This window comes from Cotesia glomerata, unplaced genomic scaffold, assembly GCF_020080835.1.
Source record: "Cotesia glomerata isolate CgM1 unplaced genomic scaffold, MPM_Cglom_v2.3 scaffold_25, whole genome shotgun sequence".
Taxonomy (NCBI): domain Eukaryota; kingdom Metazoa; phylum Arthropoda; class Insecta; order Hymenoptera; family Braconidae; genus Cotesia; species Cotesia glomerata.
In genome coordinates, this window is record NW_025402996.1 from 44,213 (window position 1) to 59,852 (window position 15,640).

General features: G+C 27.1%; 2 protein-coding genes across 6 annotated transcripts; one reads left to right on the forward strand and one right to left on the reverse strand.

Moving 5' to 3' along the window:
• Window positions 1-1,086: 1,086 nt before the first annotated feature.
• Window positions 1,087-13,204, forward strand: LOC123274176 (phosphatidate phosphatase LPIN2). Of its 5 annotated transcripts, XR_006511461.1 has the most exons (12): window positions 1,088-1,189; window positions 4,817-6,000; window positions 6,501-6,673; window positions 6,753-7,602; window positions 7,684-7,787; window positions 7,979-8,184; window positions 8,391-8,570; window positions 8,859-9,492; window positions 9,641-10,418; window positions 10,486-10,589; window positions 10,964-11,285; window positions 11,894-12,031. XR_006511461.1 is itself a non-coding variant. In XM_044741671.1 (11 exons), the coding sequence occupies exons 2-11, from the start codon at window positions 5,812-5,814 to the stop codon at window positions 12,045-12,047; spliced, it is 3,369 nt and encodes a 1,122-aa protein (XP_044597606.1). In that variant the 5' UTR covers window positions 1,087-1,189; window positions 4,817-5,811; the 3' UTR covers window positions 12,048-13,204. The 5 variants fall into 5 exon arrangements, 4 of the variants coding, with proteins under 4 accessions (XP_044597606.1, XP_044597607.1, XP_044597605.1 ...); XM_044741671.1 differs by lacking the exon at window positions 10,964-11,285 and having other exon boundaries at window positions 1,087-1,189; window positions 8,394-8,570; window positions 11,894-13,204; XM_044741672.1 differs by lacking the exon at window positions 10,964-11,285 and having other exon boundaries at window positions 1,087-1,189; window positions 7,994-8,184; window positions 11,894-13,204.
• A 1,043-nt stretch (window positions 13,205-14,247) lies between these two features.
• Window positions 14,248-15,473, reverse strand: LOC123274180 (mRNA turnover protein 4 homolog). Its single transcript, XM_044741690.1, has 4 exons — window positions 15,325-15,473; window positions 14,893-15,197; window positions 14,521-14,757; window positions 14,248-14,441 (listed from the first exon to the last, which is right to left on the reverse strand). The coding sequence occupies exons 1-4, from the start codon at window positions 15,350-15,352 to the stop codon at window positions 14,298-14,300; spliced, it is 714 nt and encodes a 237-aa protein (XP_044597625.1). The 5' UTR covers window positions 15,353-15,473; the 3' UTR covers window positions 14,248-14,297.
• Window positions 15,474-15,640: the final 167 nt, after the last annotated feature.

Genomic DNA, 15,640 nt, shown 5'->3' on the forward strand with positions numbered 1-15,640 from the left:
CAGAGTCGTCAGATTTCGAGTGAATTATTTTTCTTACACGCAAGATAACCACATGTGCATTTTACAGATGTACCGGAAGCATTTTTTATCAATTTGTTAACACAGTAAATTAAGGCCCTCTCATATTAATTCTTAAATAAATAATTTGTATTTAACTGTATAATTTTATTATTTCACGCAAATTTTTTTTTTGTAAAATATTTTTCACTGTAAAAAAAGTTAAATCAAGTTATTATAATGCGTGAGAAATTAAAAAGAATACAATAGAAAAAATCAAAGCTAATAATTTATTTTTTATTGGAATTTAGCCAATAGCAAATAAATCTTATTTCCACGTGTGTAAAAGTGAAAGCTCTGGTGATGAACTCTGTAAATTATTGCACCAAAACATTAATAACAGATTGTAAAAACAATCTATGATTTACGTATTAGATTTCAGTTAATAAACATGTTTATTCGTTTAAAATTCTTCAAGAGGAAAACAATAATAATTCGACTGTTAATATTTATTTTTCCTTTTTTGTAGAGTAATATATCAATTACGTAAATAGTTATTCTATTATATTAAGCTGATAAAGTTAAACTAATAAAAAACCGTCTAGTATATTATGATTTGTGTTATTTAGAATAACTAAATGAAAAATGAAAAATGATTCTACCGTACAAAGAATGAAAGATTTTTCATTATTTATTATAAATTTCTTTGACGACGAATAAATAAATAATTTAAACTGTTTGTTTTAGAAGTAAACTAATAAGTTTGTTTACATCTATAAATATAAGTTCGACGGCGGGTCCGAGTTATCTTAACCAATCACGCAGTGGTAATAAGTTTAAACCAAAAACATTATGCTTATTTTCAATATATAAGAACGATACATTACACGTAGATTATACTGTTGTACAGCGTAAAATATAAAGAAATATATACGAGTGCAGTAGCCAGTAAACGTCAGTAACATTCAGACTTTCGTTGCGACTAAGCGTGTTTTTATTTAACGGATATTTGTTTATTATTTCACAATAATATAATTAAAGAAAATAAAACATGTATTCATAATTTAATTATTTATTTAATAATATTTAAATAATTAAAACTATAAATTTTAGTTTTCAAAGTATAATTAATTGTTTACTTTTTAATTGAACTCAGTTTGCATAAATATTGGATATACTCTGGATATTTTCAGTAAGTAATTGCTTCAACTATTTATAGAGTAGTAAATAAATAAATGAAAATAATTTATGATTCCGATATTTTTTTTTCATCATTTTTGAATTATTAATATTCATTGCTTGGTATAGTAATAAAAATGATTTACGGCATGATAAGCATTAACTTATTTTTAATAATCAAGGTTAGTGATTATGACTAATTTTTTTTGAAAATTTAAAGAATGAAATTGTTCGTTAAATTTTATCAATTAAATTATTACTTAAAAGTAAAATGAAAAATGAATGTTAATAGATCGTGAATCGTAAGTTTCGCGTGATCTAGGTGCATTGGATTTTTATTTTTTGCAGAACAAAAAGAACACAAACATATAAGTATGCAATAGACATGTGAACGTACTTTTTCAATTTAATTTCTCAGGCGTTACGTTACTTTCTACTCGCACATCGTACATCGATTTATATTTTTGATATATAAAATTCTGGGTTAACGTACAAAATAAAAACTCAAGGCTCTTTTGACCTATTGAAACTTCTGAAAGTACTCCTGTCCCATCTTGCTTCCTTTTTTATGGCGTGATTCCGTTTTGGTGGGGATTATCGTACGATTATCGTACGATATTTCGTGTAACACATTTTTAGTTATTTTTAATGGTCATATTATGTATTAACGTTGAACTATTAAAAGTCTATTTATATATAATACGTTCATTCTTGTATTTAAGCTGTACAAACTGATTTTATCATTATTATTCATTTTTTATTTTTATGATTTATCAATTGATGTTTTTAAATACTTTTGCTCGCGCAAAATTATATGTATGAATGACGCGAATAAATTTTTGGGTAATGCCAGGTCCATGGTCAAGAAAACTGGACAAGGGCCAAAGGTCACGTTGTTTTGTTAAAATAGAAAAGTCAATGAATTTAATAATTATTTGTTTTTTTTTTGTTTATTCAAACTGACAGCGCAATGTGAAAATTATTATCTTTTCTCATGTACTTGGCAATAAAGATGTTTATACAGATTACCACTTTTTATTACAATCTAGTATCTCTAATTTATCACTCGAAAGAATTAATTAGTTAATTACTTTCTGTTTTCAAAGTCGCAGAATTTAACTTTGCATGTCATCAATCTTAAATGATTTTCAATATAATCAATTTTCTGTTCGAATAATTTTTTTTTATACGGAATAATTATAATATAATTATTTATATCAAGCGTCCGAAAAAAGTAGAGACGTAATAAAAAAGTTTATTTAAATACTATTGTTTATTTATTTGATGATTTGATATCATGTGCTCAGTAGACAAAACAAATTATTGCAACATCATATAGTCAACGAACTAGACATGACATCAATTATAATACAAAAACATTAATTTATAATTTAATCAAGTCGATAACTAAATAATAAATCTGAGCTTAAATTTTTCAGCTAATTATTAATCATAAGTTTGCTTAATTAAATTACTAATAATAAATATTTACCTATAAAATTGCGTCAATTATTCCAGAACTTAATTAATGAAAAAAAAGCAAACTTGATTAATATTTTATCACTTATATCATGAATACAAACATCTCTTCCGTAGAAAATAATTTCGGAACCAATGAAATATTAATTATTTTGATAATTTATCAGAATTATTAAAATTATTCACGTAGAAGTGAATTTTATAATTAATTTAAATGACTCATGGACAATTATAAAATCTGTTTAACCCAAAATTCAACGTAAATGTTTTTGTTTGAGTATGTGATACAAACATGAAGCATAATTTTTCACATATTTTCTTTAGTTCTGTTCGATGAGTGGTCTGCAGAGTAAACGGTCAAAACACACTTCCGGTTTGGCATTATTTTATAAAGAGAATTGGCAACGAGCCGAGACATTAGTAATCAGCGTAAAGAGCATTCATTAGATATCTCACTTCTTCAAAGTAATTTTGTTTTATCATAGTGATATCGTAGATCATTTTTTTGATTATTTAGTACTCCAATGTTCATTTCATTTTTTTTTTCTTCAGACCAAACAAGACAAGAAATCTTCAGACATAATAAAGTTATGTAATATGATGTGATTGACTAAAAAGTATTTTCAAAATGAAATCGTTTTGCTTGATTTAAATATGAATAAGAGAAAAATAAAAGCTTTGCTCGATAATTGTGTTTACTTGACTCGAATCCAGTTATTGCACAAAAATTAAAACTATAGTAAAAAGTTGAATTTTTAAATGTTGATAATTTGCCAAAATTTGCTTGCAATTTGATTGAAAACAAGCGTGATCTCAGAGTCAATAAATAAACTTGAACATTGAATTAAAAAAAAAAAAAATTTTTTTTTATTGCTATCTTTCTGAGATGTAATTTTATTACAAATTATTACAAAGCAATTTACATTTACGCAACGATTAGGTGCAATGTTCAATTATCTGTAATACCATTTGTCGTTAATATGTAAAGTTCAATGTCCACTTTTAAAGATTATAGACTAATCATGATAATTACAAAAATTTTTTTTTCTTCTTATTTGTGAAATAATTTTCTCTATTTTTTTTTTATTACACAACAATAGATCTTGTTTTTTTATTTAAAGTGAATATCGAAAATAATTTATTTGAGCAAAAAATACGCCGGTTTTTTTGTAATTACACAGAAAAAAGAAAATTTTTTAATTCAAGTAATTTCCCCAGTTTTTTCATATGAAGTACTACTTTACAGTATACAATGTAATTTTTGTATTTTTCTTTTTTCCTTATATATCCTCCGGACATTTTCTGATAAAAAATAGCTATATTGTTATATAATTACACTTTAAACAATTTAAGTATTAGTGTGAAGGTATGTCTTACAGCTATTAAAAAAATACTTAGACGGACACTAATTATAGACAAACAATATAATGTCTTAGACTATGATCTAGTTTTTTTTTTATTAGATTGATATAAAATACAATAGAGTGACACGTTTATTAACAGGATGACCAAACGCAACGTGACTCGCTAAACTTTTCTTGTAAAACACGCTTCCATATACGTAAAACATTTATGACTCAATCAGGTTAGGAGGTATCACGTAATAAATTTAATCTTTTTTGCAAATTCTCATTCATTATACTAAAACTTTAATAATTTTAACACGAATAAATTCTAAAAAAATACATGCAAAGTATTTTTTTTTTAGTTTTTAGCTTAATTTTATTTTACTAATCTAAGATTAGCAGATATCTGACAATTTTTTGTAAAAAAAAAAAAATTTCTTTATCTTTTTTTTTAAATTTCTACAGGTGGAAAAAAAATTTTATAACAATTCATTTCTGTAAAAAATCCTAAAAATTGTCAAATGTTAAAGCTTAGAAATTTTCAAATACGCTTTTAATTAAAATTTTCTGAAAGTTTAAGTTATTGTTAAAAAAATAAAAAAAATTCTAGTTTTTAACAATTTTATTTGCTGACACCTTTCAAAAAACTTTCAACAATTTGCATATTTATAATTTTTATTCAAACAAAAAAAACAATTATTAAAAATTGCATTTTTTGTAATTTTAAATTGAAGTTAAACAACAAAAAATATTAATTATTATTATACCATAAGAAAAATTCAAAATTTACTAAAGAATAATTTTTTTACTTTCAGATTTAAAAAATCCAAAAGTGAAAATTTCGCGCCACGTGCGTTGATTGATCACGTGGTACGCCATCTTATCGACCGAACAGTCAGCACAAGCTGTCATTGGATTTTCCAAGATCACGTGACCTATTAACTGACGTTCGTCCCCACCAGTCGTGTTCATCGCGTACTATCTGGTGCAATCTAGTGTACGAGGAATGAGGATCGTCGGTGTGTACAGATATAATACCGAGTGAATATATATGTATAATTGTGAGCGGGTGCTGTACTGGCTCCGGGACTGGGGAAAGTTACAGTAACAAACAAGCACGAGCAGGCAAAAGCTATTACAGCCTGGCCAAGACCCTTGAGGTCTTATGGATTAAGAGAACAAAGGATTTACAACGCCAAGTTTTTGTTAACGTTTATCGGAGTAATTATTTGATCATAATTGTCACCTGCCACAATTGTGACCGTCTCATTGTAATTTTCATTATTTATATATTTATTTGATTTAATAATAATTAAAATATAAGTTCAAGTAGAACTATTTAATCAATTGAACATAAACACAATAATCATTTGTTTCATTTTAATATCAGTGATATCAGTTATATAAATATATATAGTTACACTTGTGATTTAAATTTGACAGTTTTTTTTTTTTTTTTTCGCTAAATCTATATATTTACATATTGTGTATTTCTCGGAAATGTATGACGACAAATCAATACATACATCAGCTTTGCTTAAGTGAAACAACGTTGAAGTGGACTTTGAATCGAGTTTATAATAAATATTATTGTTTTACGAAATACACATAAGATTAATTGTTTTTATAAAATTTATTTTTAATAATTGAATGTCTTATAATAAGTATCATTGTGATGATTAGATAAATGAGACATGAGTTATTTTTTTTTTTAATTATTGTCCGATATTTAATTGTTGTAAACAGAACAAAGATTTAAATAATAGATTGATAATTAACAACGATTGGTTAAATAGACGAGGCATATAAAATGTACAGCATGAACTACATTGGCAAGTTCATTAGCAACTTCCGTGATTTTTACAATGAAATTAATGCGGCTACTCTTACTGGAGCTATTGATGTCATTGTCGTTGAGCAAGATGATGGATCATTCACTTGCTCGCCTTTTCATGTCAGATTCGGCAAACTTGGAGTTTTGAGATCGCGAGAGAAAGTGGTGAGTATTATAATTTATTATAATTAAAGAATTTGAAACTCATTTTTTTAAATATTTGATATTCATTTATCAATTATTAGTTACTTAATCCAATTGTTTGTGTACTTTATTCAGTTATGAATTATTTACATTCAAGTTACGTCCATCATGAATAATAAATCAATATCGCTAAGAATTTTATCATTAATCAACTTTTTAACGTGTGATAATTAATTTGTCAAATGACGTTTTAAATTTTGTTTCCGTGATAGAAATTTGTGGAGTAATATTGAATAGTAATTTTATAATGTATAATATTAATCAGGAAAGACTGAACTGTTATCTATCAATGTCATTAAATTATAAGTATAATAAAAATATTTACTTAAAAATAAATTTACTGTTTTTGATGGGAGAAAAAAATTTATTCAATCAATAATCATAAAAATTTTTATTGGGTTAAAATAATAAGCGACATAATATTAAGTTTGTATTACGATTAATAATTATAAAATTTTCAGGTGGATATCGAAATAAATGGAGAGCCAAGACAAATTCAGATGAAACTAGGTGACTCTGGAGAAGCTTTTTTCGTCGAAGAAGTAAGCTCACATGGTCTTGAAAATGGCACTGAAATACCACCACACCTTGCTTGTTCACCTATACCAGATGACAATTGCTTTCCACCTCCTAGGTATGTAAAGGAGTTATTAATATATATTGATATTAAAGTGATAATTTAATAATATTTTTTAATTATTTATTGTTGACAGATTTCATTTATTATCTGATTTACCTCAAGAGCAGCATGAAAAGATACTACGCGATTCAGTGCTGTCGATAGAACGTGAAAAGTTGGAGCAGATGTCTTCGTTGCCAGTAGATCAACGTGAAAAATTTTTAATCGAACAATTTTCGGATTTACCTGCTGAACATCGAGAAAAATGGCTGCAAATAGCTTCGATGACATACGAAGAGCGCAGTAAAATATTTGAAGAAAGTTTGAGTGCAATGTCAACTCGACAAAAACAGCAAATGATACGTGATGAATATTCGGCGTTGAAGATAGAAGATAGAGAACGGTTGTTTAAAGAAAATTTTCCGGAACTGCCAGCTGAGCAGAGACCAAAGTTTGAGAAAGCATTGTTGAATGATTGGAAAAGCAAAGAGGATGACTATGAAGATGAAGAAAAATGGAAAGGTCACAATAAACTTTCGCTGCAAGCTGAGGAAGAAATTTTTGATATGGATAACATCAATGAAGATGAAACTAAACCTGTGTCAACACCAAAATCTTTCGTCGCTGTTACTTCAACGGAGAGAATAAGAAAAATAAGCGTTGTTAATAATGATTTTAGACCTATTACCGATGATCCGTCAAGTGATGCTAGAGAAAAAACTTCACGTGATGAATCTAGTATTGTGGAAAAAAAATCTCATGTTGAAGGAATCACAGATGAAGTTAAAGTTCAGACTTCATCGTCATCTAAACGTAAAAGGAGAAAGAAGAGTCTTATGAAGAAAAAAGGAGCTCAAAGAAAAGCAAGCAATGGAAGTAGCAGTCAAACAGAAGTCAGTGAGACTGAGACAACTCCACCAACTGAAGAATCACATAATGAACCAGTAAATACTTATTTGATATTTCTATAAAAATATTAATATTTTTATTATTAAATAAATTTTAATTTAAAAATATTATTTTAGGTATTAAAGAACTCCAGTCCAATCATTGAAAGTGAAACCAAAACTACTGAAGAGTTACCACCACCATCGGATTATCATTTCTTCAGTGACACTGAAATTACTAAGTAAGATTAATATTATTATTTATTATTTTTTCTTAGTTATCTAAATTTTTATGAGTAAAGTATGTTACACTTGACAATGAGACAATTCATCATATTTACATAATAATCCATCATAACACTACTCCGAATACCGTAGCATTTTTTTTGTTGTAAAATTGAATGTTCTTTTTTTTTACTTTTTACCTTAAAAGGAACCGGGATTCCAGGCCTTGCTCACCCGTACAATCTGACACGGAATTTGAGATGCGTAAAATTGAACAGCAACGTGAAGAAGGTAAAGAACACGAAGATGACAAAAGCCATCAGCAGAGTTGGAGATGGGGTGAATTACCAAGTCCACCAATTGATACGCCTCATGCTCTTAACTCTGTTACAACTGTTATTCAACCAAATGACGGTAAGTAATCCAAAAATATGTATTAATACAACTTTTAACCACAAAACTTAAAATTTTAATTAATTCATTATCATTAATACAACTGTTAATAACAATAAAATATAATAAATTAAATAAAAACACTTATAATAATAATACATTATCACAAATTGCTTATTACACTTTCTTCCACTAACCGTATTTGCTAACGGCTTTTCCAATGGTAGCAGAGGCACAACGTTCTATGCTCAGTGGTATGTTCTCCTTCATGAAGAAGACATCGCGCGTAAGACACAATCCAGAATCAGAGGGCATTTACCTGAGTGATTTGAATGCAGATGAATTGGATCCTGAAGTAGCTGCCCTTTATTTTCCCTCTTCCCATCGCGGAACTACCGTGGCGAAAGGTATACCATTTATCGCTTATACTCTGCACTACTATGTTCTATTATCATTTTTTTATTATTTACTTTGTTTTATTATTCTAATTACATTCATCGCAATTCATTATTACATAATTTATTATCTTATGGTGATAGTTGACTAAAAAACATTAATCCTCACCCATTTTTTTTTTTTAATTATATATTAAAAAAAAAAGTTTATGCATAAGATTTTACAAGTTTTGTGGAAGTCAAATATGAATTTGAAAAGTATTTAAACAAAGAAGTTATAGAACAATATATCTATTACAGGAGATAAACAAGCTGACGAAGAAGATACTGAATCTGGTAATGGCCCAAGCTTACCACAGAGTCCTAACAGCGTAGAGGGTGCTATTGGAGGTCCAAAATCACTGGATAGTGATTTTGAAGAATCTAAACAATCATTGTTTGAGAATAATATTGATATAAGTTTATCATTATGTGGTGGCTTGGACACTGATGACGGTCCGAGTGATGAATTATTTCAACAAAATTTACTTCAATACGACGATCTTTGTAATGATACTAAATTATACGAAAATCCAAATTTAGTAATTAAAATAAATGGTAAATATTATAATTGGACAACAGCTTGTCCAATTATTATTTCACTGGCTGCTTTTCAACGTGGCTTACCACAACATACCATTGAAAATTTATACGCGCAATATGGCTCACTGCCGATGCACCAAGACAATAAGAAAGAAACTGTCAGTAAAACAAACGAAACAAGAACCGGTTATAGTTCATGGTTCTCGTGGAGGCGTTCATCGACACAGCCGCCTAAAAAACTTTCCGAAACCGTTGACCAAGACGGACAGTCAATCCCGATAGAAAACAGTCAACCTACTGAATTATTAGAGCCTGCAATTGATGTCGAAGAAATTGACTCGCCATCTAAAACGTAATGTATCTTTTAATTTTTTTTTTTTAAGATTTATGGTTGACAATCAAATTAAATCTCAATATCTAAATAGAATATCTAGATTTAATTTAAATATTGTCTGTTTATTTTTTTTAATTTTATTTTAATGCTTGTTCTTAATTTTTAGTCTAGAAAAAGAAGAAGAAGAAGAAGAACAGGTGATTGCAGAATTAAATGATGTAGAGAATGATTCATTGGGCAAGCCCGAAGAAAATAATATGGTTCAGTCATCAGTTGAACGAGCTAATGAAAAACCGGAAGGCGAAGGGTACAGCGGAAGTGAAGACTCAGATAGCAATCCAAACGAGACTCAAGGAGTTAGAATACCAGAACGACGAAGACCGTACTATGAATCTGGTGAAAAGTATCGCAAAACATTGAGACTTACGTCTGAACAAATAGAAAGCTTAAATCTTAAAGAAGGATCTAATGAAGTTGTATTTAGTGTTACTACGGCTTATCAAGGTACATCACGTTGTAAGTGTCACATTTATCGATGGAAATGGAATGATAAAATAGTAATATCTGACATCGATGGAACTATTACGAAGTCTGATGTATTAGGACACATTCTGCCAATTGTAGGAAAAGACTGGGCCCAATCGGGTGTTGCTCAACTTTTTACTAAGATTAAAAATAATGGTTATAAGTTATTGTATTTATCAGCGCGTGCTATTGGCCAAGCACGTGGTACAAGACAGTATTTGAAAAGTATAAAACAGGATGATCTTTCACTTCCCGAAGGACCTCTACTTTTGAATCCCACCAGTCTTTTGTCTGCATTCCATCGGGAAGTTATTGAGAAAAAACCTGAGCAGTTTAAAATATCTTGTCTCAGTGATATTCAGGCGCTATTTCCTGAAGGTTCTAATCCGTTTTACGCTGGATATGGCAATCGAATAAATGTAAGTGTTTTTTAAATTTACATTTTAACAATTTATCCAATAAATTTATTTAATAATTTTTTTAAAGGATGTGTGGGCTTATAGAGCTGTTGGTATTCCAATTACACGAATTTTTACAATTAATCATCGTGGAGAGTTGAAACATGAGTTGACTCAGACATTCCAGTCATCGTAAGTATTTTATTATTACAATAATTTTATTTATTACAATAACACTAAATAGTACAATTATAACACTATAATAATTTACAAACTTAATCAATTACTAACTCTCACTAATAATAAGCACGCATTTTACTAATATATTTTTTTACCTAGTATTATTTTTAATAGTATTGGAATGTTCAAAAAATAATCAGCGAATGAGTTACTAGCAAACTGACAGTATTAATAATCTTGAAAGTTAACTTCGAGGATAAAACAAAAACCCATCAACTAAAAATGGGACAAATATGATAGGCATCTAAGGGATATCCTATCGGTGTAATTAATTAAAAAAGTTAAACAGGATTATTTGACAGGGAAAAATATTTATATGATTGCAGCTATGCGTGTCAGAGTGATAGCGTCAATGATTTGTTCCCACCTCTACCCAGGGCAACCATTCACTGATGACAACACAACCATAGACAATTTTTTTTTTTACTTTTTTTAGACTATTAATTATTTATTCTACTGAATTTCGTGCAAATATTTATCACGGTGATTTTATTAGTATTATTATTTAAATAATATATCTAACTATATTTCATAAAGAATATAATTTATTTTTTAATAACAAAAAAACGATCCGCGTTTTAAATATAGCTTTTTAGCTTGCATATACGGTATTTGGTTGTCCGTCAACTTCTTCTTATTATTTATAGGGTAAGCACCTAATGAATTTAGCTCCGTTTAATCGTTATCAATGCTTATTTATAATTTTCATTGCGTTATCCTGTATATATTATCATAACAACATTTTTATTTTATTCTCCAATAATATCATCAACTAAGGTTGGCTTGCGTCATAGGGTATGCTTTGGGTGAACAATTTTGCTCTAAATGCTTAGCTGACTAATTCATTCATTGAATATTTCTCCTTCACAGATAATCTCCGATTCTAACATTAACATTTTTATGTACTCATATTTTATAATTTTTATTTTAAGTAGACATAGATCAAATTTTTAACTTAAAAAAAAATTTTTTTATCTCCTGATAAATACATATTTATTTTTTTTTAATTAAATTTAAAAAAATTCAATAACTAATAACATTAAAAATTATTTGACTTTTTAAATTGATTTCTATTTAACAAAAAAATTATAAATTATAACTAATCTATCAATGACACATTCATTTTGGTCATCGCAATAATTTTATCAAGCCTAAATTGATATCTTATATCAGTCGACAAAAAATTCATCAAACCAATAATAAAAATATATAAAATAATAAAACGAGATACTGATTATTATGAATTAATGTTTCAGATACTCAAATATGAGTTACATTGTGGATCATTTATTCCCAGCATTGAGAGAAGATGCTTCTGATGAATTCAGTCATTTTTCATATTGGCGAGATCCAATTCCAGAATTGCCAAATCTCAATGAATTACTTATTGAAAATCAACCTTCTCAATAAGGATAAATATTTTATATTTACTGCATTACTATTTATTTTGCATACACTAAATAACTATTCATATAAAAGGAAATGAAAAGAAAACTAAAGCCTTGATCGCTAACTTTTTTACTACATAGTCGCAACGACGATAAAATGCATAAATAACTAAAGAAAATTGAAAAAAAAAAAAAAAAAAAAAAAATACATTCTCACCAGTACTTATTTATCGCTTTCCTGTTAATTATATTATTATATACTAATAAACAGGATATAAATGCAAGCTTTGACAAAAAAAGTATGACTAGATATTTTCAATGAATATATAGCATTCCAATTACTAATGATACGTAAATTATTTTATTATACGTCAATATTTATGATTGGGAGTATTTTGAATTACAAATTTGTATGTACTAAAATGATGATACGAATACATAACTGAAAAAATATCTATATAATTATTTATAGGCCTATGCCTACAAATGGAGTTGTTTTAACTAACATAAATGATAAAAACAATAACAATATATAATTTGAAGAAAATAGTTTCAGGGAATTTTCTAGTCTTGAATGTAAAACTAATTGATAAGCTTAGAATTCATTTAATCATTGTATAATTATGTATAACATACAGTGAAAATTTACTCACGGTATCATTCTTTATGACTAGCAAATAATAGATGATTTTTTTTATTTTTTCGTATCATTCAAAATATAATAGTTATTTTTCAATTTAGTTGGTGTGATTCAGTAGGTATTGAAATTAGAGACAAAAAAAGTAAACTGCAAATCTAATTTTTCCATGTGATATTTCAAAGTGAATTGTAAAAGTTAAGAGTTTTCTTTATTTCCATGTAGAATGTGAAGCAGAAGAAAATTATATTTAAATTATTTAGATAGATTGATAACAAAAAACGATAACAAAAAAGAAAATATTTTTTTATTTCACAATTTTGCAATTGTATTTTTCATTGATAATTATTAAGAATACAATTACAAAAAGTCTGAATAGTATGTTTTATAATACATATTTATTTATATTTGTATTATGTATCGTTTGTTTTTTTCTTTTTGTCGATAAAGTTTTCCATGCAATGAACAAATATCGAAAATAATCAAGTTGCAGAGCGATTTAAAAAAACCAAAGACTTGATAAAAAAAATGAAAAAAAATGATGCGTAATGAATGATTGTAACGGAAAGAACAGCTGGTAGTTAAAATTTATGTTGTATATATTATAAATTTAGTTAAAAAAATAATAATTTTGTCTACGTTGTAGGTTTATTTAATTTCGTTTTATTAATAAATTAAGTTTTTCATTTATTAAAGATTGTAATTTACGTTGGTTTATATTTTTTGTAGTCATTTAATTTATTATACATTCTCGAGTTAGTAAAAGTGTCTAAGGAATGACCTACAATAAAATGATCTCAGCTAGCACGCTTACTTGGCTTATTCTTCATAAATTGATTGATTGATTAGCCACTAGTTTAAAAGATCAAGTTATAATTATATCACTTTTTAGTTAATTTATTACTTGAGCCTCAAATGCTATCTGTGTAACTTGTAGCCAAATCATTAAATGAAATGACGATTAAATGCGTAGCAATTGAGTTGATTTCTTATTTATTGCATGTTCCCATCAAATTTAATTTAATATAAAATAAATCGATCCTTTTGATTAATATTATTTTTTAACTTTTGGACGCCCACGTTTTTTAGGCCGATTTCTAATTATTTCTTCACCGTCAGATATATCTATAGAGTCAATAGATGTAGCACTTCTGGGTCTCTCCGTATTTAAATACGACTCGAGCTTTGGATGTCCATGTGGATGTACAGGAATTTCTGATAGCCAGTTGTAACCTAACTAAAATTTTATTTTTTTAGATTGTCAACTATATAAATTCCAAGTTATATGTATAATTGAATTTGATCATAAAAATAAATACTGCAATTCTTACCCATAGAAGAATAAAGATTGTAAATATCATAAAGGCAATTGGTAAAGCCATATTAAAGTCAGTCACAAAATTTTAATAAAAAACATCCAAAAATTAATAAAATTTAATAATTTAATTTAGCAAACAGATTTAACTAGCAATTTTCTTTGTTTATATATTGTTTAGTGATTTCATTTGTCTCAACGCTCGTTTTTTTTTTTTTTTTAATTTATAAATTAATATTTTAGGAGAAAAACACATTCGAAAAAATTTTCATATATAATAAAAAAATTGTATTTTATTTATAAAATAATAACAAAATATTTTACGTCTCATCGACAATTTCTGTTTCCATATTTTCAACATTATCGTTATTATCAGCAGTCTTGATTTTTTGGTATCCCTTCTTTTTCGAGTAAAAACCAAGTGGGATTAATTTAAATGTTGCCAATTGCATACTAAACAGTTTCTGAAAAAAAATAATTAAATAAATATTTATCGTGATTAAGTCATTAAATTAAAAATGATAGTAATTTATAAATTCTTACTAATATTTTGGCTTGCTCTGGAGTAAGTGGAAATCCCTTTTTACAAACTTCATAATCTTTGATTAGTGTAACAACTCCTTTTTTAAGAGCCGTTGGCATACCAAGTTGTCTTAGATGAGGTTCAATGGCATGTGAAAAATCAGGTAAAGGTCCTTCGGGTAATACTATTGTTTCAGGAACAATAAATCCAGCTCTAGCGTACTCAACTTCTGAGTATTTATCCATCCAATCCAATACCTAAACCAAAATTTATTTATTTTATAGAACTCAAGTTAATTTTTTAAGAACAGAAGGATAAATAATTATAAATTAAAAAAAAAATTGAATCAAATATTAAAATTAATTAACGATTATTTGAAATAATAAATTTACCTGACGTTTAGATTTATTTGTAAACAATAAACCACACTGTCCATGTAAATTATTAGCCAGTTTATGAATACCATCAGCAATCTCTTCCGCTGGTGTTTTTCCCATACCAATAGCAATGATTTTATTTTTACCAAAGAAAAAACGACTGTCGACCCATTCTTCTCTTAAATTTTTCAGCTTATTATTGCGCATATTACGGACAGCAAATACACATATGCGATCGTATTTTTCCACACAATTTCTCACATCATCGATAATGTGATCCTTTAATGCTTTGCCTTTTTTGCTAGTTTTTGTAAGAGAAACTGTAATAAACAATAATAAACAATTAATAAATTTATAAATGTCTATTAGTGGATATAGGTTAGTTTTTTAATATTCTAAATTAAAACCCAAATAAAATTTTTTTTAAAGAAAAAAATTGTCACTTACTTTTCTTGTCTCTTTTTGATTTCGGCATTTTTAATTATTTTTAAAAACTATTTAAATACACTAGTTTACAATTATAATTTTATGAGCTCTGATTTAGAGACCATGTGGTTGACCTCAAATTTCCAAAGATTAGTTTATAAGAAAAGGCGCTACAGTCTAATACCTTAAACATCAAGATGGCGCTGTTTTAATTTTACAAAAAATAACAATAATAATAGTAGTACAGTAAGTTAAGTTTTAACTATCAATAAAATAAAAATTTATCTTACAAATATCTAAATAATTTTATATAAATAATAAAATAATTATAATTAAT

Bases quoted from the DNA above. Each gene is read 5' to 3' on its own strand.
- LOC123274180 (XM_044741690.1), bottom strand. From the start codon at position 15,352: ATGCCGAAATCAAAAAGAGACAAGAAAA. The intron at 14,758-14,892 runs GTAAATTTATTA...ATTTTGGTTTAG, and splicing joins CAAATAAATCTAAACGTCAG to GTATTGGATTGGATGGATAA. The intron at 14,442-14,520 runs GTAAGAATTTAT...ATTTTTTTTCAG, and splicing joins CAGAGCAAGCCAAAATATTA to AAACTGTTTAGTATGCAATT.
- LOC123274176 (XM_044741670.1), top strand. From the start codon at position 5,812: ATGTACAGCATGAACTACATTGGCAAGTTCATTAGCAACTTCCGTGAT. The intron at 8,571-8,858 runs GTATACCATTTA...TATCTATTACAG, and splicing joins CGGAACTACCGTGGCGAAAG to GAGATAAACAAGCTGACGAA. The intron at 9,493-9,640 runs GTAATGTATCTT...CTTAATTTTTAG, and splicing joins ATTGACTCGCCATCTAAAAC to TCTAGAAAAAGAAGAAGAAG.